This window comes from Carettochelys insculpta, chromosome 18, assembly GCF_033958435.1.
Source record: "Carettochelys insculpta isolate YL-2023 chromosome 18, ASM3395843v1, whole genome shotgun sequence".
NCBI lineage: Eukaryota > Metazoa > Chordata > Testudines > Carettochelyidae > Carettochelys > Carettochelys insculpta.
This window is the reverse complement of record NC_134154.1, coordinates 25,668,083-25,692,923: the sequence shown is the minus strand read 5'-3', so window position 1 is coordinate 25,692,923 and position 24,841 is coordinate 25,668,083. Positions and strand designations below refer to the sequence as shown.

Sequence of the window (24,841 nt, the reverse complement as noted above, 5' to 3'; positions counted from 1 at the left end):
AGTGTGGTAAATCCCATCCCTGGTCTATAATCTTGGATCATCTCTTGTACAAAGGCTCTGAAGCTTCAGGTGCTGCATACTTTCTGCGTAATGCTGAGCACCCTGAACTCATTAACTTCAAGGGGAACTGAGCGTGTTGAGATCTCTCAGGATAGGGCTTGAAAAGAGAATCACTTCTGTTCATATTTGTTGTAGCAAAGGAAGCTGTATGATTTGGTCCCTGCACTCATCAGTGGAAGGGAACCTACAGTCTCTGTGTACAGAACCCACTGATAGCACAATTTGACCATAATGCTAAGGGAATGTAAATGATCCTCTTAAAGCCATAGGGCCAAGTGCATCTCAGGGGTTTTATTTTTTCTGATCTGAGTTGAGGAATAATCAATACATTCCAATTAGCTCTTTCAGCGTCCGCTGAGGAATAGCATTATGCACTGCCCCCTTGCATGGTTTCTCTGACTTTTTTTAAAATCACCCTTCTCATTCTTTTAATGCCTTATCCTTTAATTATGAAAAGTTTGAGTAATGCCAATGCTAGATTTCACATTTGTGTCCTAAAAGCTTATCTAACATATTGGCCTAATGAAACTGACCAGGCAAAAAATATCAAAATTTAAGACTATACATATTCAAATTGGCTGGTTGACAAGAGAGAAATATTTAAACGCACTGCAAGTATTATTTCCTTTGTGTTAGGGCTACATTTTTTCCCCTCTTATCTTTTCCCTTGAGGGAAGGAACTAGTGAGTTTTTAGCAAAACAAAAATGTCTGTTTTAAATAAAGATGTTGGGAACTGGAATTCCTAAGGGGAAAATGGCTGTGAGAAATGTACCAGTTCTAAAATTGGAGCTCCCAATCTGATATGGGCATATCAGCGGGGCAGGTTTAAAAAATAATTAAACTGACATCAGCATGACAAAATAGATTTGCTTTAGTTCTCCATTAATCTGAACTTCTGAACTGAGTCAGATTCCATGTACTGCTTACAACTAATGGACTAATTCTCCTTGATGTCAAATGTTAGATTTTCTTGCTCTGAAAGCCCAGGCCTCTGAGTTCTGTTCCTAATGTTGTCAAGAACTTCTGAGTGACCATGGTCGGCACTACTGGGACAACCATGACATCCTAGGTGGCTGTAGATAGTGTGCGTGTGTGTAAATAAAACTTTAGCTATAGATTTTGGGCCTAAATTATCTGACACAATATCCTTATTGTTAGTACATTTATTCTTAGTATTTTCTGATGGGTGATATTGGCCTGTGCAGATTTATAATACTTTTTATCCATGTCCAGTTACTTCATTATCCTTCTAATTTGTGTTGACAGGTGTTAGATGACCCCAGCGAGGACCATCTGTACATGGGTAAAGCCGTCTCTCTGCCCCACAAAGCATGCCACATGGCAGTGACAATATTTGGATGCAATCTCTGTTTGCATGGCTCAGACTTTTGGATGAGTGTATAAAATGTTTCCTGTGGTTGGTGGGGCGAGGCTGAGGTAGCAGCAGTGTAACTGATTATTACGGGGATTCCTTTTATACTGCTTAAAGTAACAGAATAAGGCTTACAGCCATGAAAATTTTAACAGCATGGATATATCAGAGGACCAGGTCCTTTTTAATTACAGAGATATGTGGGAACTAATATCTGTGCCCAGAAGGAGATAAAACAGGGCTTTACCTGGCCAGCCTGTACTTAGCCGTGCGCTGGGTTATAATTAGATATCCAGGAGCACTTTGCAGAGCCAGGTGCCCAGCTGTAACCTGTAATGCTCTTAACAGCTATCCTCCTGTCACCTCGCCCAAGTGCTGGAAAAGCTGTAGCTCATTTTTGAAAGAGGGACTGCCTTAGCTGCATTCTCTCCCCAGATGTTGAAAAACCTGCCATTGACAATTGTGGTTAATGAGGAGCAGAGTTCAGTAATGTGTTTCCATCGCTATCCTGCCAGGAGAGGGTTGTAAAGCGCTGTGCTGACCGTGTTTTACCAATCCCGCCCTCACTTTACAGTGAGAGAAACTGAGACATGGGAGAATCGTAGAGTTTATGGCCAGAGGGACCATCAGATCATCTAATCTGACCTGCATGTCAGAGAACACCGTCATGACCAACCACCTGCACGCTGAACACAGTAGTCAAAATGAGACCAAAATACTGCTTCAAAGGGAAGAAACACAGGTCAAACACCCAGGAAATGGGGGGGGATAAAAATGCCTTTCCAACCCCTGAAGGGTAACGTTTTAGGAACTCAAGACACAAACTGGATGGGAGCTCTAGGACCATGAAACCTTGCACCCTACAATCATAAAGTGTCCTGTCATACAATCCCAGCCATAAATTAGTCCAGCTCTCTTAAATCTAGCCAAATTACTTGATCCTACATCTCTTGTTGGGAGACTGTTCCAGAACCTCATTCCTCCGATGATTAGAAACCATCCCATTTCCCTCCTAAATTTGTTCATTGCCGTTTTATGTCCCTTTGGTCTGGTCCATCCTTTTTCTTAAAGTGATGTACCCAAGAGCACACAGGTCTGTAGCAGCACAAGGAGTAACAGCTTGGATGAGCCCCTGATTCTAGCCTGTCCCCAAACTGGTACTTCAATAACCATGCTCCTATTTTTAGTGTGAATCCTGTGACGATAAATATTTCTACGCAGTATGGGAGGCTTGTCCCAGCTGCAGTTTAGATAAACTCTCATTGGCTCCTTCCCTGGTTTCTTGAAGAAATAAAGAGTTTCCATAAGCTAAAGCCAGAACTTTTTTGGGATAAGTCTTTTTTCCTGGTTAAACCTTTCTAATGGTGTTTTGGTCTTTATCTCACTTAACTGATGATGGAGCACTGTATTTGGGTCAAAGAGCTAACGTGTCCTTTGAGCCTGGTTCTGCATTTTCTGCGCACTCAAAACTTAGACATGTAAGAAATGCAGAATCAGGATCATAGGGAGAAGATTCTTAACGTGATTAACAATAATGATGCAAGTTCATGGATTATTAACAAGGAAGATACTATTGTCCTCTTTGAAGCAGTGACAAGAATTGTCTACTTTCAGCATGAACTCCAGATCTGTGTGATAAGCACAATGATGACTTCTTGCAAAAATGTACATTTAAAAAAAAAACAATGCCACAAGAGGTTCTTCCGCACACTGAACTCACTTCACTTGGCCAGTTTCATGTTGTGGTTTATTATTGCCATAATTGGTTATAAAAATAATTGCTTTCCTGCTGGGGTCTTGTTTGCAGAGTTTTTCGGCCTGTAATTAATCACCTTCTCTTTTGTGTTTCAGTGTTTGAACTGGTAAAACAAGGGTAAGTACTGAACATTGGTATTAGCTCTGCAAACTTAATTAATATGGAAGCAAATGTATTTCATAAGCAGTGGAAAACAGTAGTTTGATTGAACTAGGGTATACAGCGGCCCAAATATCTTACTCAGAGGTGGTCTGGAAGTGGTTAAAACTAGGTCTTCTATGGCCTGGTCTGAAACTTGCCATTTAAATGATCTTGTTACTCAAGGGCATGGAAAAATTCTCATCCCGTGAATGCTGTAGTTAAGCCAGCCTTTATCCATCAAAAGTGCTGTATTGCCCGCATTGACAAGAAAATCCCTTCAGTCAGTGTCTACACTCTGGCACTGCAGCTGTCAGATGCCCTGGGCCTATGCACATCCCCTTACTAGTCCATTGTGTGTGTGTGTGTGTGTGTGTGTGTGTGTGTGTGTGTGTGTGTGTGTGTGTGTGTGTGTGTGTGTGTGTGTGTGTGTGTGTGTGTGTGAACGCACATCCCCTTATTAGTCCAGTGTGTGTGTGTGTGTGTGTGTGTGTGTGTGTGTGATTTGTTCCAAATGATATGTCCAGGAGTGTGGCGAAGGTGTAAGTTTTAAGGGAGTCTCTTACATCTTCCTGCTAGCAGCTTTTCTTGCAGCCATTCCCTTTTCTGGCTGCTGTGTATGTGAGTTCCGCTGATTTGAGGCTCTGTGATGTGCTCTTGAGTTTATTCATGAGCATGTAGAATGAGCCCAAATGATTGTGAGATGTGGAATCCAGGGTTCAGTCCAACACCCTTTATTGCATGTCTTGGGAAAGTGACCTTCCAAACAGTGCAAGGCCTGGCCTACCAACTGCAGATACTAGCCAGAGTTAGTCACTGCTTGTGCATGAGTGCACAAGATGCTACTGACTGTTTCAGTTCTGTTATAGGGTGCCAACATTTGGGCTGAGTTTTATTCCCTTCTGAACTCTGTTGCCTTCCATTCTGCAGGGGATAAAAGGAATGTGGCCTTGTGGAAAGGGACATCACACTAGGAGTTAAGAAATTTGAGGTTCTGACTCCACTTGCAACTGTGTGACTTTGAAAAAATAATGTAACTTTTGTGCATCAGTTTCCTCCTCTGTAGCATGGGGATAATGATGCTCTTTTAACTTTCTCCAGTGCTTTGAGATTTATAGATGCAAAAGGCTATGTAAGTGTTTGAAAGTCTTCTAACATGTTGTTTACGGATTATTAGTTCTAGGAAAAATTTTAAAAAAGGGTTTAAACGGCATGAGAAGCTTAGAAGAAATTATGGTAAATGTGGTTTGCTGTTCTCATGAAAGCAGTAGTACCAATGTATTTGTAACTAAAGTAGCTTGTTAGCTCTTTGGAGTAGGTTCTGTGTTAGTACTGCAGCTAATACAATGGGATTTTGGTCCATAGCCACAGCTCCAAGGGCTGTAACAATGCAAATAAGAAAAGTGTTAGATTGGAGATTCCCCTTATCATCATGATCAGGAAGCTTCTGTTTAGTGAAAACACAGCAAGCCAGTGTGTTTCTTTGGGGATTGATGATGTAGTTTTCAGGCATGAGAATTTACAAATCTGTTGAAGTTATATTGATATGTATCTTCTCCCTCAGTACTGAGAATTGGCTTGGGTCATCTTGGTGTGAGAATTAAACGCTGATTCCACTGGACCTCTCTTCCTTTCTCTCTCTCTCTCCATACACACATTCCCAGCATCTCATGGAGAAGAAGCCCACATATGCAGATGAGAAATAACTATGTATGTGCAGAGTCTCTTCTGTCCTTGAGAGACATGTGCAACTTTAATTAGTCCTAGTAGTAGGTGATCCTGTGCAATAGATAATAGACACTAATGGGTCGTCTTCTGATCCTCTTGGGATGCCATCTCAGTGTGTTGCCCATTAATCTTCTCTTTGGCACTTGGCCTGTTGAGTGTCTGTAGTTCACCATGGTATGCTAATAAGAGATGGGATTTAAGAGGCTATAGATGACCATGTACCGGGACAGCAATGAGGTAGTCAGTGCAAGCAGCATGGTTCAGTGAGTAAAGGACTGGACTGGGACTCAGGAGACCTGGATTCGACATGCTGTGGGATCTGGGTCCAGTCACATACAACTCTCTGCCCCATCCCGCCATTGGTCTGTCGTCTTAGAGGTGAGATTTCAAGCTCCTCAGGGCAGGAACTGTCTCTATGTATTAGTACAGTGGGTCCTTGAGTCTGCTATTATAATACCAAATAATAAATATATATGGGTGTTCACCACCAACGTGAAGAACAAAATGGGACTCTTGGACAGAGCAAAACACTCTTTCATTCTGTCTATTTGAGCTAGATGCTGGATCCTTCAGAGATTCGAGACAGGCAGCAGCATCTCCCACAGCTCTTGGAAAAATGTGCAGACTTGGACAAGGAGAGAAAACACAAAGGTCAAGCTGGAGCTGATTAGCTTAGTCTAACTTTCCTCTGCAACCCCAAAATCCAAAAACAAAATAAAACCCAACAACTCCAACAAAGTCAAAAGAATAATCTGAACTTTGCAATTAGTGCTGGGACACTAGAAACTTTGATGGGTCCTAAATAGGCAGTGGCTTGGCACCAGTTTCTGTCCTCCAGCCAGGCCCAGCCTTAAGACAAGGCAAGCAAGGCGGCGCCTTGGGCCCCGCACTTTCAAGGCCCCGCATTAAAATTGTTCATATCACCCACTGCCAACCAGCTGGGCCCCGTTGTCAGTGTGCCACATTGGGCCTTGCAAACTCTTTGGCCAAGCGTGACTCCAGCATTTCTCTAAGATACCCCAGGAGGGGATGCAAGACCAGGAACTAAAACGGTAGTGAAGAAAGGAGATTTTCACTGCAACGGCCACATTAAGGGTCAGCTTCATCTCTCAATCCTAGTAAATCCAAAGCAACTCTGTAAACTTTATGCAGATTGGCTTTGGTGTAATGGAGATTGAGATCTGTCCTTAAATCTCTTAGTTTGAAGGAAATAATGAGTAAAAAGAGGAGACCGACATTTTGTAGGTTACTTACTCACGTTAAAATAAATCCCATCTGTCCTTCACGTAGAAGGGATACAGTTCTGAAAGGGTGAATGGATGGACCAGTAGAGCCAGTCTGTAATGATCAAAGGGAGAGCTGTGTATGGTCCAGATGTGCAAGGCAAACGGCGTCTAAGGCACTGTTCCAAGATCTGCGCTGTTTCTTTCTAATGTGACTCAGTTTATCCATTCCTCATCCCACTCTGACCTTTTATAGTGATGTGAACCACATTCTGGGATTAAGAAAGGCCCCTGCTATTTAGGGGAAAGGGCCATGTTACACTCCTATGGCTTTTGTTCTGTGTGACTGTGCAGGGGGAGATTGGAGAAGGGCCCAGTACGGCCTCTTTCCTAGCTTCTGCTGAGGAAGAGGGTTTGAAGAGACGTGAAACACAATTGGCCGACAGGAGGAAGTTACACCGGAAAGCCTTGGAAATGTCTGCTCCCACGAGACCAAACCGCAGGGAAAATCGGAGCTAACAGGGCAGCTCAGCACTTTCATAGAATACTAGGACTGGAATGGATGTCAGGACGTCGTCGAGGTCCAATCCCCTGCCCTTACAGCAGGACCAAGCACCATCTAGATCATCCCTGATGGGAGTCTGTCTAACTTGCTCTTAAATATCTCCAATGAACAGGATTTCACAAACTCCCTAGGGAATTTTATTCCAGTGCTTAACCACCCTGATAGGAAATGTTTCCTAATATCCAGCTTAAACCTCCCTTATTCTCCCATCCTCAGATGCTAAGGCAAATAATTTTTCTTCCCCCTCCTTGTAACACCCTTTTAGGTACTTGAAAGCTGTTATCGTGCCCCCTCCCAGTCTTTTTTTTTCCAAACTAAGCAAACCTGATTCTTTCAGTCATCGCTCATAGGTGACGTTTCCTAGACCTTTAATCATTTTTGTGGCTGTTGTTTGGACCTTCTGTTATTTGTCCACATCTTTCTTGAAATCTGGGGCCCAGAACTGGATACAATACTCCAGTTGAGGCCCAATCAGCACACAGTAGAGCAGAAGAATTGCTTCTTGTATCTTGCTTACAACACTCCTGTTAACGCATCCCAGAATGCTGCATCTGATGAAGCGGGTCTTTGCCCACGAAAGCTTATGCTCCAAAAATCTGTTAGTCTATCACGTGCCACAGGACTTCTTGTTTTTGCGGATGCAGGCTAACACAGCTACCCCTCTGATATGTGTCGCAGAATGATGTTTGCTTTTTTTGCAACAGGGTCACACAGTTGAATTGTACATAGCTTGTGGTCCACTATGACCCCGAGATCTCTTTCTGCAGACTTTCATGTCTGTAGGAGACATCTTGCATGGACACGATTTTTAGATCTCTCCGTCTTTGAATTGTATAGATGTCCACTTTCAGGCTGCTTCTAACACACCCCTTGGTCGAGGAAGCATGTCTGTGGTAATGGCTGCTTTCCACCCTGTGTACATTCGGCCTTTCTGTAATGTTTGCCTCGGGCAGTGCCTCTAGATTGTGAGCCCTTTGGGAAAGAGAATCCTTACCTATAGGGCCAAAGATCAATACTTTATCCTGTGCTGTAGCTATGTATGTAAATGACCTGGAGTCCTAATGTCTTCATTCAGCCTTAGGTCAAGCAACACTCCCAATGACTTCAGTAAGAGTTTTGTCTGACCAAGGGCTGGTTAAGTCCTTCAGGATTTGCTCCTCTATTAATAAGAGGAGGAGACCACTGTTGAATTTGTGATCTGTGCATGAGCGTGCAGCCCTTAAGAGCAACAGTGGCCGTTGCTTGAGCAGTTGTGAGGATCACAACCAGGGTGGTATTTTGGGGTGGCAGAAATGGTGCCCTATATCCAGGTGCCTGTGTAAGAGAGGAAATTGTAAAACATGTTGTATGGAGGGTTAGGTGCGGTGTAAGTCTCGATCTTTCTCTACAGCTAACGAACTGGCAGCGTAACTCACAGGGCTGCATAGGTGACTACATGACACTTTCCTGCATCCCTTATCTTTGTCCTGAGGCACTGTGTTCTGAACAGGCACGTGTGTGCACGTGCGTAATTTGGAGCAGCCTGAGGGTTGCGGCACTTGAGGCAAGGTGCCAGTAAGCCTGCAAGGCACTTACAGTTGCAGGGAGTTGCTGAGTTTTAAGGGAGCCCCAGCCCTGTCCCCTAAACCACCCACCATGAGGCGGGCAGGCATAGGAGCCATTCCCCAGTTCTGCACCAGCTGCGGATTTGGTTCGGCTGAGATTGAGTTTCCTGGGGCTAGCTTTTGTGGCTTGAGGGCTGCTTTGCAACAGCCTAGTGAGGCAGAGGAGTTCTAACACAGCCAAAGATCAGGGGCATAAAATCTCTCTCCAGGAGCAGAGAAGGGGTCTGAATTTCTGGCCCTGCTCTTCTTCAGCAGAGTCTGTATAAAGGTGCCACTGTAGCAACCATTTGAACATCCAATTCCCCAGCCTGTGTTTTCTGGTGACACAGGACGTGCCTAAGCTGCAATGAAACCTCTGCAGCTGGCCTGTGGGGTGTTCCAGACTCTGGACAAGCTGAGCTATTGACACTGAAGTTAAACAGCCCCATGGCACCAGCCCACGTCACTGACATGAGCCAGCCACTGGTAAGTCATTGCAGTGTGGACACACCCATTGATAACTAAAAACTACCCAACATTCTGATCCGCAGCAGTGCAACTTGGTTATTTTTAGTATGGACGGGGCCTGGTACGCTGATGTTACGGGTACTGTAGTGAGTTAATTCGCAGCATTTGCTGAAGACTTGAAGGAGAGTTGCAGGATAACCATGGTCATGAGCTGAAGAATCCAGTGTCTCTTGCTGGGTCTGAGCTCTGCTACCTGTCCCCCTGACCAGCAATCAGAAAAAGAAGCCTCTAATATCTAGTTGGTTCTGAACTGCGACCTCTCTTCCTCATTAGCCCTGCTTGGTGTTCTGTCACCTTTCCAGGCCCGTGATGGAAGTCCCCACCATTAAACCTCTCACTGAAGATCAAGCCCGGTTCTACTTTCAGGATCTGATCAAAGGCATCGAATACTGTAAGATTCTAAATAGAAACCTCTGGTGTACGTAACAATTTGGGGGTTAGATCCACAGCTGGTGTAACTCAGCTAGCTACGGCAAAGTTACATTGACTGACACCAACTCAGGATCTGATCCGTAGTTTCGACGTCCTTATGAATTGAGATTTGTGGTCCTTGTGTGTTTGCTCGTTGTGTCAGAGGCATGTCCTGCCATTAAATGTCCTGCTCTCTCTTTAACACACAGTGCACTATCAAAAGATAATCCACCGGGATATTAAACCTTCCAACCTCCTAGCTGGGGAAGACGGTCACATCAAAATCGCAGACTTTGGCGTGAGCAATGAGTTCAAAGGAACGGATGCCCTTCTGACCAACACTGTGGGTACCCCTGCATTCATGGCACCAGAAACCCTCTCAGAAACAAGAAAAATCTTTTCTGGCAAGGTATTTTGTAGTGACAGGGTGCGGGGGGGGAGTTTTTTAAAGGTCTCTTTAACACCTATGTACTTTTTGGGCTCCATGTGCGAGAAGCATCTATAACATTGTATTCTCCTTTCTTCCAAGGCTTTGGATGTATGGGCCATGGGAATCACACTCTTCTGTTTTGTGTTTGGACAGGTAATGAGCTTCTTGTTTGGGTCTGGCCAGTGTATCTCAGCATGCCCCTTTAAACAAGGCTAAGCGTGGTGTATCGAGGGTGAAATTTATATCCCCTGCCCACCTCCCTAAAAAAGCCTGATCAGTTGTGGCTTCTCTGCTAACCGGGGGGCACCGACCGAATTGCTGTGCCCCTGAGCAGGGTGGCGGGATGTCGGCTCCGTGCTCCTAGAGGGGGTGGGGCTTTGGGGGGAGGGGGCGGAGCTGGGGACAGCTAGCTGTCAATGTCATATGGAGTGTGCCGCACCCTCTTGTCCGCCAGTGCTCACAGCTGCTGTGGAGCGTGCCGAGCTGTGCCATACTCCAGCAGTGATTTAAAGGGCCTGGGCCTCCAGCTGCCACAGGAGCAGCGGTGACCAGGAGCCTCAGGGTGTTTTGAATTGCTGGGCCCTGGGACAACTGCCACAACCTATCCCTCTGCCACTTGCTGCACTGGGGCCAGGAGGGCATTTCTCCAGTGCAAAGGGTGTGTGTCACAATGGAGCTGCTCCTCCTAAGGCCCAGGGCTTTGTTGCTGTAGAATAGAGCCCTGGGCTGGACTTTAATTAATCCCATTCTTAAGCGTGCAGGTCCTGTAGGGCGCCCGGGATCCCACTGCAGGGCTCTACATTAATCCTGCACAGGACTCTACTGTAGAGTGTCTCGTGCAGTACAGAGCTCTGTAGGTGTATTTTTGACGAATGCCAAATCATTCAGTCTTAGGGCGTCCGGACATTCCTGCAGCAGTTTTTTTGACCTTGTGGGGGGATGGTTAGTGATTACAGGTTGAACCTCTCTAGTCTGGCACCCTCTGGAGCTGACCGGTGCCGGAGGACAAGGGGTCAGTACTGTCTAGCAGCATTACCAACACTTCCACTGCTGACTGGGCTCTTAAAAGACATGTAGGGGTAAATTACAGCTAAATAACAGCACAGAACACTGAGAGCCAGGACTGGTGGCTGGAAACAAACTTTATGGGACCGCAGGACCCGTGGCCACACCCATGATAATTGATCGTCCACCTAACTAAAACTGTGGTGGATTGCGGATGCTGCTGGATGCAAAAGTGCTGGACTAGAGAGGTTCAACCTGTATGGAGTAATTCCGGCCCTGATGCATTTATGTGGTCATGGCATCTGGGCACTTCACATTCAGTTTAAAATCAGTAACCCCAAGGGTGGGTGACTTGGGGAAGTTGCACGTGATCCGTGCCTGCTAGGACACTAATGGCTTCATTAGTTGAAAGCCCAATGACATGGGGGAGCTTTTTCAGCACCTCACAGATTAGCAAGCAGTAGATCCATTTGACCAGCAGAGGGCACCTCTGCTGAGAACATTTTTCTGTCAGCCCTGGGAGAGCAGGAGCTCGTACAAGGTGCAGAGGGCCATAGAGAGAGGCTGGATACTGGGTGATCCTGTCTGGCTCCCTTTCCATGCCATGGGCAGTCCAACAGAGGTTGCTCTTGAAAAGCTTTCAAAATGCTCAAATTTGGGCCTGTCCAGTTTGTTCAGCCAGGGGCTGTTCTGGTCTGTCCTCTGAGCCCACAGTGGGTGAGATGTTGTGGGTTTTAAGAAGAACCTGAGCAAAATAACATGGTGTGGGAAATCTGTCATATGTTGGGGTTTCCCTCAAATTCCTTCTCTCTCTCCCTTTGAATCCTGCAAAATTACTCCCAAGCCATGAGCTGTGTTCTGCTGACTCCATCAAGCAGCCTTATTGCTTAACATCCCGTTTGCTTCTGTTTATTTGTGATCAGTGCCCTTTTATGGACGAGAGGATTCTAAGTTTACACAGTAAAATCAAGACCCAACCCCTGGAATTCCCAGATCAGTGAGTACATAGAAGGCTTTTTATTTCTGATGTCAACTGTAAAGTGACCACCATATCCCCAGCATCCCAGAAAAGCTCTGAGGAGGTGGAACTGGACCTGGGCCAGTGAGATTTTATAAAACTATAACCGAGACTGCTGATACCTCCTTTTCACTGCTGCACTCATCCCTGCAAAGATCTACTTGGTGCTTTTCTGTCACATCTCCCCATCTTCTTTTTAAACCCTGCCCTTCCCTGACCACGCTGAGGACAGCTGTTTGATTTCGTGTCATCTCAATGTGTATTTGCATCTCTTATGGAAACTCCGCGAGGGACAGTTCCGTGGGAGTGGGTCCCTCCTTCCCAAGGTAGTGACTAAATGAGGAAGTAACTGAGCTAAGTAATCACATGGATTTTTTTTTTAACCACTCCTCAGTCCTTGGTTTCCCTTTGCCTTTTAATCCGATTCCCAAGCACTGTCACCTGCACTCACAGCTTTGTACTGGGCAGCTCTGAAAATGAGCTGGTAGGATGAAACCTGTCACTGAGAAGTGGCTGTGAACGCTCTCCAATTAACCCCACGGCTCACTTTAATTTCTCAAGGCCAGACGTTACTGAGGATTTGAAGGATCTGATCATGCGGATGCTGGATAAAAACCCTGAATCCCGGATTTCAGTCCCGGAACTCAAGGTACTTGCCCGTTGGAAATGAAGCCTCGTTGGTGAGTTGCGGCCTCGCTGCTGTCTGGGCTGTTTTTCTCTTGTGGGGGTTTCTTTGCTTGTCTGGAGTTGGTATAACATTCATTGCTCCCTTCCTCCACCAGCTGGTGCCTCGTTTTTAGGCCCTCCCAAGCCTTCTCCAGTGCAGGACCTCTTGTGCCTTCAAGACTGGATCACGTAAAGAAATGCTCTGAATCCAGTAGTTCCCCTGGTTCTAGGAACATACTGCAGAACAACCTCCCTGGGAGACTTCTTTCACTTTCTCCCTCCCTCTACAGGAGCCCACATGGGCTATGAAAATGGCAAATAAGTTTGGGGGAAAGGCAGGAACCCGGGCGTTTGGGGTGGAGGGTGTTAATGAGGTATTCCTGAGCCTTCAGAAAAGGTTCATGATGTTAGGAGAGTGGTTTCTTCTGTTTTTTCTGAAGATCTTTTTGCATTTGTGCTGCAGTCTGCTGGCTAATGTTTAGGCCTAGGAATCAGGTCTCTGCTCCCAGCTCTGCACTGTCTCTGTGCATGACCCCATGAGCAAGTTATTTCACCTCTTTGTGCCTCCATTTTCCCATCTGTAAAATAAGATTAATGGTGGCTCCATGTCTTTGTAAAGCACGTACAGACCATGGATGCAAAGTTCTTTGTAAGGGCAGGTCTACACTAAACTTGGAAGTCAAGCCCAGATACACCATTCCAGCTATGACAATAGCATAGCTGGAACTGACTCATCTAGCATGGACTTCTCTGTCCATCCTCACTGAGGTCGATGGGAGAAATGACCTCCCTTACTCCTCAGGATAATGAGTACAGGGTCAACTGTCAAGCCCGGATAGTTCAATTTCACCCATCCCCCCAAGCGTGTGAAATTGAACCCCAGATGACTGACCCTGACTGGGTCAATCTCCCGTAAGTGTAGATGTACCCTCAGTTCTACCCATTTTTAATACATCTTCCTCATACGGGTTTATGGGCCTGCTCCACAGAGTGGCACATCCCACAAATTTAAGGGTGTGCCTCTGGAGTTTTGGTTTAGGCCCATCTCTGCTGCTAATGATTTAGGATCGTTCTTTCCTCCAGTTCACTAGGCTGAAAAGCAGAGCTTCCCCGATCCCTTCAGCACTCCTCAGTACTCCAGCCGCAGACGTGCAGCATGCCGGTCCTGGCTGGGTTGTTCTAATTTTTTTCAAAATGAGGAAATCGTCTCTGACAGGCTGTGTTATTCATTGAAGTTGCACCCGTGGGTCACGAAGAGCGGAGCAGAGCCGCTGCCAACGGAGGATGAGAACTGCACGCTCGTCGAGGTGACTGAAGAAGAAGTCGAGAACTCGGTCAAGCACATCCCAAGCCTGGCCACGGTGGTGAGTAACCCAAGCTGACAGTTCACGCACCTAGAAAATGCTCTGATCTTAGTGCCTCAGCTGCACTGCTCAGCAGGGTTCCCTGTAAACTGAGCGCTTGGGCAGCCACCCAGGAGAGATTCAGGTGCCACACAACTGATTAGCAGAGCCCCACAGTGGCAGCAAATGTACCTACTGTTGGTGCACATTCTTATATGCCTTGGTGTGCGTAACAAAATTTATTTCACCCACGGATGGAAAATAATAGAGGAAACCCTGCTGCTCAGAGCTAGCTGTGCTGATGAATGATTAGTGTTGAGGACTAGTTGCCAGGACTGCTGCGTTCTCTGTTTCTAGTGCACCCGTCAATGGGGTGGCATTGGGACATACTGTAGGTCAGAAACTTTTCCCAAATTAAATCAAGGACCTCACTGCCCTGAGCAGATACTAAAGAGGCCACAAAGTCAGTTGCGTGGCTGAGGTGGCCCTTCCCACAAGCTGGAGTGGAGTTGAACTCAGTAGGTCTGGAGATCATTCAGAGAAAGCCCTTTCCAAGGGATGTTGTCTAAGAAGTCACCCCCTTTCTGAAAACCACCTGATGGGAGTTTCTGTGGCTGCCTTACTTGGAAGTGCTGTTTGGTGGGACTTTGTTGGCCCTTCTAAACTCCAGCTTGTAACCTCACATTAGCAACTTGTTCAGATGGCTGCTCTGTGAACCACATCTAGACTGAGAGACGTCTGAGCCTATGGTCACACTTGTCCCATAGGACATCTCAGTGCACAGTAGTGGGAGCTGGCAGAATACTGAATGCTGTAGTCTCTGAATCTCCCTTTTAGGGTTTTCCTGGAGCTATTTGTCATATGCTGCTGTTGATGATGACAAAAGGGAAACAGAGATTTTAACGTGAGCTGGAAGTTCACATCTTGCCAGTGAGGGTTCCACTCTGATTTCACAGCCTTCCTACGTGGCCTCCTGATGACTGTGAAAGCCAGGTCCACTGCAGAACCATAGTTAAAGTTCTGGACCATATGTAGAGGATGTCTGCATGCAACAGAGACCAGGCCTTCCAACAGGCATCCCTGGGCCTTGAGAGGTTCTTTCGGTCCCCCAGAACCATGGCTGCTCATTGGAGTTGTTGGAGTTTTAGTTTGTATGCTCCATTTTTCACTGTGCACTGCAGGGACTCTTAAGAGGTGCCGTGGTGCCCTCTCCTGCCTGCTGCTATGTCCCATACCGGCAGGTTCCAAGGAAAGCACCAGTCTAGGAGGAAGTACGACGTGTGCGTGTTCTGCTGAGTGTCCGAAGCTGCAGGCAGCACTGTATGGCTTTTTTTTAGCAAATCAAACTCTGCCCAGCATGCTGCATTCTTGGTTCCAGCTTCAGTGGGAATGGTGGGTGCTCAGAACTTTGCAAGGGGCACTCTGATCCAGCCAGGTCACGCCCAGCACGACCAGCCTCTGCATTGGCTCCTCAGTGGGCTCAGATTCACATCAGACAGTCTCTGGTTTCCCAACCCCAAATCTCCTAGGCCTTGAATTCATTAGCAGCAACCTCCTTCTTGTCTTGCTGCCTCTTCTTTGAATTTAGGTCACTCTTCAAAAGAAGGGAAACAACTTGCTTCCGTTTTATTTGTGCCCTCATCTGCCTTTATTTGTGAATAGCTACCAGCTTTAACATCCCTGAAATAGATTTTTTGTATTTAATACCTTTTACATGCCTTGCTCTGTAATGGATGCAAATACGATGACTATCCCCATTCTGAAGAGCTTACAGGAGAACATTTGAAAATGTTTCTGCTATTTTTCCTCCACAAGTGCTGAGTACACAGAGCCCTACTTGAAATCAATGTGTCCCTAGCACAGATGAGTGCAAAGTAAATTCTTTATTCATCTTGGTTTGCCACTCTCCTTTCTGGTCATGAATTGGTTGCTGTCAGATTGCGGATTTCTTAAATTGGATTTGTCTTCAAAATTATTTACAAAGTTCTCAGGGAATGATTCTTAGAGTGACCATCAAGCTGCAAATGTGACACTTAAGTGTAACATTCAGAGGCTGCTGGCTTTTATATCAGTCCATATGATATTCTTTCTGTTCCCTTTCAAATTAAGTACTCCATTGTTAAGACTCGTGGTTGTATTGGTTGGCTGCATGCTTACTTAAATCAGGGAGTTGATGCAATTACTGATAAGATATGAAATTTAAGTGGTGACCCACATTTTAAATTGTTTTGTAATGTTTGTGCTTTCAGCTGAAGTGAGCTCAGTACAAACTGTAGAATTTCCCATCACAATTTAGTTTTAGCCAATATTAAACCAACTCACCTTATCTCCAGACAATTTTACTTTTAATGCATACTCTTGCCATTAAAGATCACACACTTAGAAGTTTGCAGAAGGTCAACTCAGCAGGGTGACAGATACATGCAAATCAAAATTCTATTTTGACTTGGAAAGATTATGGGAGGAGAAAGTTCCACGTTATTCACTCAGGTTTCAGATCCAGATGCCTGTGGTTTGCAGCATACATAAGTAGCTTTGAGGAGTTCCAGATAAAGAAACAAGCTTCTGTACTAACAGCTGGAGACTTGGCAATCGTTATTATCGTTAAAACTTTTCCCAGATTAGACTTGTTCTTAACTGTTTTCTGAAGCACAGATTCTGGTGGTTTGGTATAAGCTTTAACCATTTCTATTACTCTTGAATGGAAACGTACTGCTATCAGAAAGGGTTGTCCCTGACTGAAATCAGTCTCTCGTCCTACAGATCTTGGTTAAAACAATGATCAGGAAACGGTCTTTCGGGAATCCATTTGAGGGGAGTCGGAGAGAAGAACGATCTCTGTGTGCCCCAGGGAACGTACTGACGTAAGTGTCTCCATCTCACTCAGCTGCAATGGATGCTTCTCGTGAGTGAACAGTCACAGTGCAAAACACCAGCAGAGCCTGAGAATTTTTATTTAAATGTACCGCAGCCAAGATTTTAGTCGGTATGATGTGTGTATTGCACCCAACTTCAACTCCATAGCCCTAGAACAGTGGAGAGCAAACTTTTTACATTGGGCCCCATTTTTTGTCCCTGCAGTTAGCAGGGCCCCCTGCTCCTCTCTAATGTAATCCAAATAGATGGAAATTTTGGTTACATTCATATGGTGACGGGGGAACCCTTTCGGCACTAGTAAGAAAATAAGTCTGCAAAAGGTAAAAAGTTTATTAATTGGTATATAAGTGCGAATACACATACATAAAAACGGTAACAGATTTCAGCATTTTTAATGGGATGGATAAGCTTGAGATCCAACAGCTGATCATGCCACACCCCCCTCATGAAATTCCACGCCCCACAAGGAGGCCCACCACCACTGTGTGTGCCACCCACCTGCCACCACCGCCCTAGAACTCTGCCTTTCAGTGGTAAGGGAAATGATTCCTGTAAGTGACTTGTAACTAGTGCATGCAGTGCTCTGATACTTGCAAAACAGAATCCTGTACTGAATTCGAATGAAATCAAATCTTTGTCCCTAAAGAATGCCCTGTCTTTGTTTTTGTAGACCTACTGTAGCCTGAGCCAGTTCAGGACATGTCGTTCCCTATGCATGTCTGAGTGTTGCTGCAGCAAACTCATACAATGTATATTCCTTGAAGCTTTGGGGCATTCACAGATAATGTGTGATGCAAGGCAAAAGAAGCTTTTCTCTCTTTTGGGTGTGTTCTCTCCCAAATTGTCTGTGCGCAGAGAATTAGGTACAAGGAGAGGGTTTCAGAATGGGGGCTTGTCCGTACACTCGAGTACAGGAGCACATGAACCGATGGCCATTGTTTCAGACAATGAAGCCCATAAGCTGGAGAAAAAATTTAAAATTTTCATTTAAAACAGGATAGTCCCTTGAAGCTTTAATGAAGCTTCCTCAAAATGGATCACGTATTACTAGTAGATTACTGGTCACTAGCAAAAGCTCTTCTGGCTGTATACAGCGGATGAGAGATGTGCATGAATTGCTCTTCTGACAGCAAGGATGCTCTTGTACAGTTTTTCTTGCAAAAATGTAGCATGTCTCATGGGAGACGCAACAGAATTTGGCAGTAAATTCCTCTGGCAGATTAAAGATGCTTTGTTTTTCTTTTGGTTTGCATTGCAGCTGTGAAACATTAATAAATTACCTCTATACTTTAAAAGAAAGGTTTCACCTTAATAAACTGATCCATTATGTTGAATCTGTTTTGTACTAATACCAATTAATGATAAAAATGAACATTGATCTTCTTGTTTGCCATCACCTTTTCCCTGCTCGCTCGAAGCAGATTTTTTAATGTGGATTCATTCCATGGATGAGAAGACCCCAAGAGCTTATTTGTGGGCAAGCCCAGACATCCATAGCAAAAAACCGACTGACTTCATGGAAGCTGGGATTTCACCCCAAGCGTCTATAGACTTCTGAGCTGGAATGGGCTAACTAAGGACCTTGTTGAGCTTGTAGATACTTACTGTGAAGTTCCCATTTCCTAAACACCACAATGACCTGGTTTTGCTAGTTCCCCAGGCCCATGGGTGTCCTGGCTGCTAATGCTTAGAATGGGCTACATCTGCATGGGAGTTCAAATGACAAGATCTCTGAAGCAGGAAGCTCCTGTCTGGGTCAGTCCTGTATCTATTCGGCATGTAACTGCCTACTGCAAAAAAAAAGAATTGAATTTGAACTTGAGCCTTTGTACATGAGCCCAAAAGACAACGAATGCTTGTGAATTTGGTGTGTGTGGCATTTGTAATGTGGGCTCTATAAGGCATTTGGTTAGATAGATGTCTATCAGGGATGGTTTAGACAGTACTTGGTCCTGCCATTGGGGCAGGAGGCTGGACTCGAAGGCCTCTCGAGGTCCCTTCCAGTCCTAGCATTCTATGATTCCATGATTTGCCATCTGGATAAACTGGAAGACCTGTCCAGCAGAACATCTTCACAGACTAATAAGGAGAAGCTCAAATTGTCAATTTCAAGTTGCTGAAGTTGAAACTGATGTCCTGGCAGATGCAGTCTGTGATAGTGTAAGGTTATAATGCAAAGATACATTATTAGGTTTTGCTGCTCTGCCAATGTCTAACATGTTCTGGATTGAAGTTTCTGAAGGGAAGGGCTGATAAACTACTGAGGCTATGTCTAGACTGCAGGCTTCTGTCGTCAGAGGTTTTGTCAACAGAGCGCATGTGCAGACTGCAGATCTCTTGGAAGGGATCTGCCGCATTGGGAGCATTCTGTCGCCATCCCTGTAAACCTCATTCCAGGCAGAAGGGATGTCTGGACGAAGAGAGGTTTTTCCGACATTTGGCTCCATGTGGACGGGCCAAAGGTTGGAAAAGTCTCTCCCAACAGACCTGTCAGAAAAAATACACAAGTTGCGGTGCACAATTCGCATATCTTTTGCTGATCGTTCCCCGCAGTCTAGACATGGCCTGAAAGTGCTATTGCTGGACACCATTGACTCTGCTCTAACAGTGCCTAAAGAACATGTTTCTTTATTACATTTTCCCCAACAGCCCTGTATTACGTTGATTACAGGTGGTTCAGCTGACAGATATCTGTGATCTGACTGTTTTCCATAGCTGATGCTCTGTTGCTTTCTGAGCATGCCTGGAACTTAAGCAAGTAAATCCCACTCCCAACCCCCACAGTTAATCACTGGGGAGTAGGTTTATATAAGGCCTTATGCTGTGATGCTTTCAATCACTAAAATTCACCCCATGCAGGAGAAAAGAACAAGGCCTGTGCACCAGCCAACTCAATCCTATTTTGAGATATAAGCAGGATTTCAGTTGTATTTAGGCTTCAAGGTGGCCTGCAATAGGATGAATTTCACCTTACACATGCAATTCCCATTGACATCAGATGGAGTTGTGCATGGAAGGCATCTTCCCGGAACGTATGTTAACTATGGGCTAAAAGAATTTACCTTCAGCTTTTCTCAGTCTTTTTCTTCTATTCTGAATTGCAGCTGACTGACAGCTGGCCACTCAAATCCTATTCATATCGGTGTCTTACGTCGTTGCTCTACAACAGAGCCATATTTTAAAGGCTGGGGTTAGCAAGCTTCTGTCTTGTCCATCACTGATAAAGGAGAAGTGGTTGTCAAATACAGTAGCTGAAAGTAACTTGCTTTTAGTTTTGCTGTACACACCCTGCAACCCTGGGTTAAAACAGTTGTGTGACGTGAAGTGTCTGTTGAGGTTTACCCAGAGTGGGTAAGGAGGTGATTGGGTCCATATTTCACCATGTATGTGGCCCAGAATCTGCCCCTGTTCCTCTAATTTACTCCCAAGTTCTGCTATCCTGTAGCCTTCCATAAAGGGTACATCTACACATACCGTGAGGTCAACCCGGTCAGGGTCAATATTGCAGGGTTGGATTTCATGTGACAAATTAAACTGTCTGAGGTTAATAGTCAACTCTTGCACTCCTCATTATTGCAAGGAGGAAGGGAGGTCAGTGAGAGAGATTTTCCCATTGGCCTCCTTCACTGAGGGCACCCAGGTAAGTCAATCATAGATGGGTAATTTCAGCTATGGCAATTGTGTAGTTAGAAATTACTTATCTCATTGAGCTGGAAGGGACCTTCAGAGGGCAGAGTCCTGTCCTCCTGGGTCCTGCTATCACCATCCCTGGCAGATTATTATTATCTTTTAAATCTGTTTGCCCCAGATCCCTACATGGCCCCCTCAAGGGCTGAACTCACAACAGTGGGTTCAGCAGGCCAATGCTCAAACTTCTGAGCTGTTGCATCTCTAGAATTAACTTCTAGGTCTCATATAGACCTGCCCTGAGTCTGCTTCTCTGTGTGTTATCAGGTAATTTTTAATCGCTAGTACTGCTGTTGTGACTGTTGGAAAACTAATTCTCACCCAATCTGCAGTGTCTTCACATATTGAGGTTTGCTATGCTTACAGAGCTAAGCCCTGACACTGGGGTGCTGGAGGAGTTTGTATAACAGGGGTGCTGAAAGCCACTGAACCAAACTGTAAACCCGGAATATGATGAAAAACACTTCACGCTGGGGGGGGATACATTAGCATCCCTAATTCCAGCACCTATAGCGTGATGATGTGATTGGTGGTGTGGAAATTATTTAATTATATTGACACCATATACAGGCTCGCCCCCCCTCCCCCCCACAAAATGTTTCCCTTTTAAGGACACTAATGTTTTTTATTTCATTTTAAAGCAGGCAACAAGGCAGCGAAGATCATCTGAAGTGCAGTGATCTGCCAGATGGGGGTGGGGACGAAGTTCTTTCATGAAATGGACCATTATGTTTATGATGAGCAGCCAGATCTATAGCTCTTTGATACAACGTGCGTCTGAGCAGAGATGCCGCAGAGCCGCCACCAAATAAACACAGCATGACATGGCACTAGTACAGCATTATGCGCTGCATGTAGTGCTTACATAGCCGCATGTTGCAAGAAATCTGATTACAGTACTTGTCATAAACATTGAACATCTCTGATTGTGAAAAACATAACCAAATGGACTGCTTGAGTTACAGTTTGAAACTTGTTGGCCAAGGTCAGAAGGGTGCGCTAATGTGATGGGAAATGGTGGTGAGTAGGGAAAAAAACAGACAGCAAGGCGAAGCTGGGAATGGCTTTTAAGTGGTTTTAATGCCAAATATTTCACAGAGTTTACTGCCACACGGTATTGTACAAGATAGGTAGGTGTATGAAAGTGTGACTCTTCGCACACAGCTGTAAAAAACTAGAACGATGCACTTTGCTTGTTCACAACCTACTGGAAACGGTGTTGCATCTATTTTTTATTGTTTTTTTTTTCTAATTGACATATTTTAATTACATGGCGGCAAAGTAAAAACCATCACCTTAAAATTTTTCAACAATGCCTGTCCTGAGCAAAGTTTTTTGTTTGTTTAAATAGCATCTTTATAAACGCATGTTAATTCCTGTGTTTTGACGATACCACTTTTCCTAAAATCTTGACATTAGCAGGGATAGATGTGCAATAGTTGGGCCAAGTGTTCAGGATACAGATGGAAAAATCTATTTAAGGGCTTGAAGTTCGTTCTGCATTCCTACAGCAATGGGCATTTTTGTGTTAGATGATGAGTTGAACCCTGTATTGCTGGGGGAAGCTGAACTCCTATTGTGAATGGCAAAAGAAGCACTAATGTTTCTAAATCGTTTACTTGAGCTAAGTAGATCTATAGTTACATGTTAAATTCAGGGTGAAATCCTTCACTTCCATGTACATTACATGGTTTAATGCAGTTTAGAAAACCGATTTATGCTATTTGTAAGTATCTCAATAGATTTAGGGCTTATTTAGGATTGAAGAGCATATTGAAATATTTAGATTAGTCGGTAACTTTCAGAGAAGCATTTTTTAAACTCTTAATTGGGATTTTGGGGCTCAGTCTTTCTGCAGACTAACAGCCAATGGTTGGTAACTCCCTGTGGTAGCAGACTTTAGTAATTGAGATGCACATCTAGTTTACAGCTTACTCCTTACTAAGAGCATTTTCATTGTTCCTGGGATGGCTATGGAATTACTTTGTGCTGGTGTTAGACTCTAACTAGTAAGTAGCTGGATAGATTCTGGCGTCTGCTTCTGATTTTCAGATCCTGACTGCTCTGGTAGGGGTTAAATCAGAATAATGAAGGTCATCATGGATGTGGATGAGAGAGATGAGTCTTGTGACTAAAGCATAGCACTGAGAGGCAGGTGAGCGGATTCTTTTCGCAGCCCTTCCACTGATTTGAGGTAGAACCTTGGGCAAGACATGTCATCTGCCCATGGCTCCGAGAGAACAAAACTTCCCTACCATGTAAGGGGCTTAGGAGGTTGAAGTCTTTAACCTGGCATGGAAGGCACTAGAGAAAATTCCAGTATTATTTTGAAAATTAATGGTTTCCCCTCCCCTTCAAATCCTACCCATAGCCTATTGGGCCAGAGCCATTGTGAGGCTGTTGTGGTCTTGCTGTCCTCAGCAGCAGAAGTTAGCGGCCACAGCAAGAGGCAGGATGCTGGGTTCGTTGGCTGTATGTTCTGGTGTATGATGGCATGTATGTTCCACCCCCTCCAGGAGTGACAGCACTTTACTAAAGAGTCAGGACATTAATTCTCAATTAGCAAGAAAAGTTCCCATTAGCCTATGAGCAGGTATAGTCAGCACAGCCTTCTGGCTCACACTAAGTCAAGGTTCCCTGTGTGCCTACATGGGTGCTGGAATGGTACGGTCATCTTTCCAAAGCTGGTGACATGATTCCAATCAGAACCACAACTTCAGTAACTACTTTAGAGGCAGAAACCATGAGTCCAGAGCAGTGAAAAGGAGACTTGGGTCTTCCTGTTGCTTAAGATGAAGAGTGCTAGTGTTACCTCTGCTTTGCTTTTCAACAGCGGGAGGGACACCAAAGTAAACTCAAGCTTCAAAAGTCTCACCTTCCTCTTTCCCCGTTTGTCTTCCCTGGAAACACTCACTGATAGGCTAAAGAGCTGCCAAATGGTTTCTTGTGCTTGTAAATGGGTTTGTTGTTTTTCAAAAAAAAAGAAATGCATCTAACTGCTTTAAAAGGTCAGTTCTGTTTAATTGTTCTCGCTGAGTAGTTGATGTGGCATGTTTGCATTTAAGCGTTCCAGGCAGTGCTAGCTAAAGTCATGGAGGTTAGGTACATAAAAGGCTATTGGCCCAGGGGTAGGACTGGTGGCCCTGGCATTTGTTTGTCCATAGCTGGTGCTGGATGGTAGGAGACAAGTCACTTGATCATTGTCTTTGGGCTACCATCTCTGGGACACCTGCACTGGCCACTGTTGGTAGACGGGATGCTGGACTACATGGACCTTTGGTTTGACCCAGTAATGGCCCTTCTTAAAGGTCTGAGGGAGATACAGCCGTGCAGTAATGAATTTTTTTTCCCCGTGGAAGTAATGAGTTGGTACATGCCATTTGCTACAGTTAAGGTGCCATTTACAAAAGAGGAGTGATCATAGACCTGAGCAGTGAAATGCAGAGTGTAATGTATCTACTAAAACAATCTCAGGTCTTCTGCAGCCAACAGCACAGCATCTAGGGGCCAGAGATTAGCTGTAAAAGTTTTATGGATGTTGACCTTTAACTCCTAAGCATCCGACACCTAAGCGCTTTTTCAAGCAAACTCGCCAAGGAACTTATGTTCTTGCTACATGCAGTTCCATGCCAAGCGGCTGTAGCCTGACCTCTCCGCCTAATAGACTTTTCTGAATTAAGCTCTTTATGTTGGCTGCCTTGTTGAAGTATAAAATTTGCAAGTGTACAAAGTGTGAGGATGACCTGTTAGCTAAATGCATGAGCTGTTATACAAATCCGTTCCATTTTGTACCTACTGTCCTTGGCTAGTCAAGCAATCTTTCCTGTAGTGCAGTAAACCCTTTCGCCTGTGCCTTTGAATTAGGCTGTGGCTGGCTTTCCCCTTGAAACACCTTTACAACAAAAAACAACCACCCCAACCATGCCCCTAAGTTGTGCTGAGTGAGAGAGCCACATGGTGCTGCAATGGCACAGTAAAACTGTTTGTTGGTGATGCCCCCCCACCCCCCCATTATCGCCTAGATGAACAATCTGTTTTTTTCAAAGGTCTGTGATACTGCTTTTATACTCTTTCTTTAAATGCCCCAGGCTTATTACGTTCCTATCCCGTTTTACTATGCATTTTACTGTATCAAGTGTACAAAGTTTAAATACTGTGTATTTATCACTTAAATTATATTAACTAATACAAAGGTAGATGTTTTCCCACAGATGTTTAACCTGCTCTGTACAAGTTGAAATAAATAGCCTGCAAAAGTCAACTACAACTCAGCTTGTTTCATGCAGAGCTTTCAGTCTGGTTGCTCCAGAGACCTTTATCCTGCATTAGAGAAATACTAAAAGAGGGTACTTGCTAGTGTCGGGGCGGGGGGGGGGGGGAATTATTAACCTCTTACGGCCTGCTCTGAGCTGCCCGGTTAGCGCGACCAGCTTGCGAGGCTCCCCCCTCT

General features: G+C 44.9%; 1 protein-coding gene across 5 annotated transcripts in view; it reads left to right on the top strand.

Moving 5' to 3' along the window:
* CAMKK2 (calcium/calmodulin dependent protein kinase kinase 2) overlaps positions 1 to 24,682 on the top strand; it is a 49,797-nt gene extending 25,115 nt beyond the window's left edge. For 3 of the 5 annotated variants that reach the window (XM_075012288.1, XM_075012285.1, XM_075012286.1), the window contains 10 exons: positions 1,328 to 1,364; positions 3,285 to 3,306; positions 9,257 to 9,345; positions 9,575 to 9,774; positions 9,895 to 9,948; positions 11,724 to 11,797; positions 12,380 to 12,467; positions 13,720 to 13,848; positions 16,591 to 16,691; positions 21,033 to 24,682. In XM_075012288.1, coding sequence (XP_074868389.1) covers positions 1,328 to 1,364; positions 3,285 to 3,306; positions 9,257 to 9,345; positions 9,575 to 9,774; positions 9,895 to 9,948; positions 11,724 to 11,797; positions 12,380 to 12,467; positions 13,720 to 13,848; positions 16,591 to 16,691; positions 21,033 to 21,108 — 870 coding nt within the window. In that variant the 3' untranslated portion in view covers positions 21,109 to 24,682. Of the gene's footprint in view, positions 1 to 1,327; positions 1,365 to 3,284; positions 3,307 to 9,256; positions 9,346 to 9,574; positions 9,775 to 9,894; positions 9,949 to 11,723; positions 11,798 to 12,379; positions 12,468 to 13,700; positions 13,849 to 16,590; positions 16,692 to 21,032 lie in introns of those variants that run through there. The other 2 variants (XM_075012287.1, XR_012647968.1) reach the window with 2 other exon arrangements.
* The last annotated feature ends 159 nt before the right edge of the window (positions 24,683 to 24,841 follow it).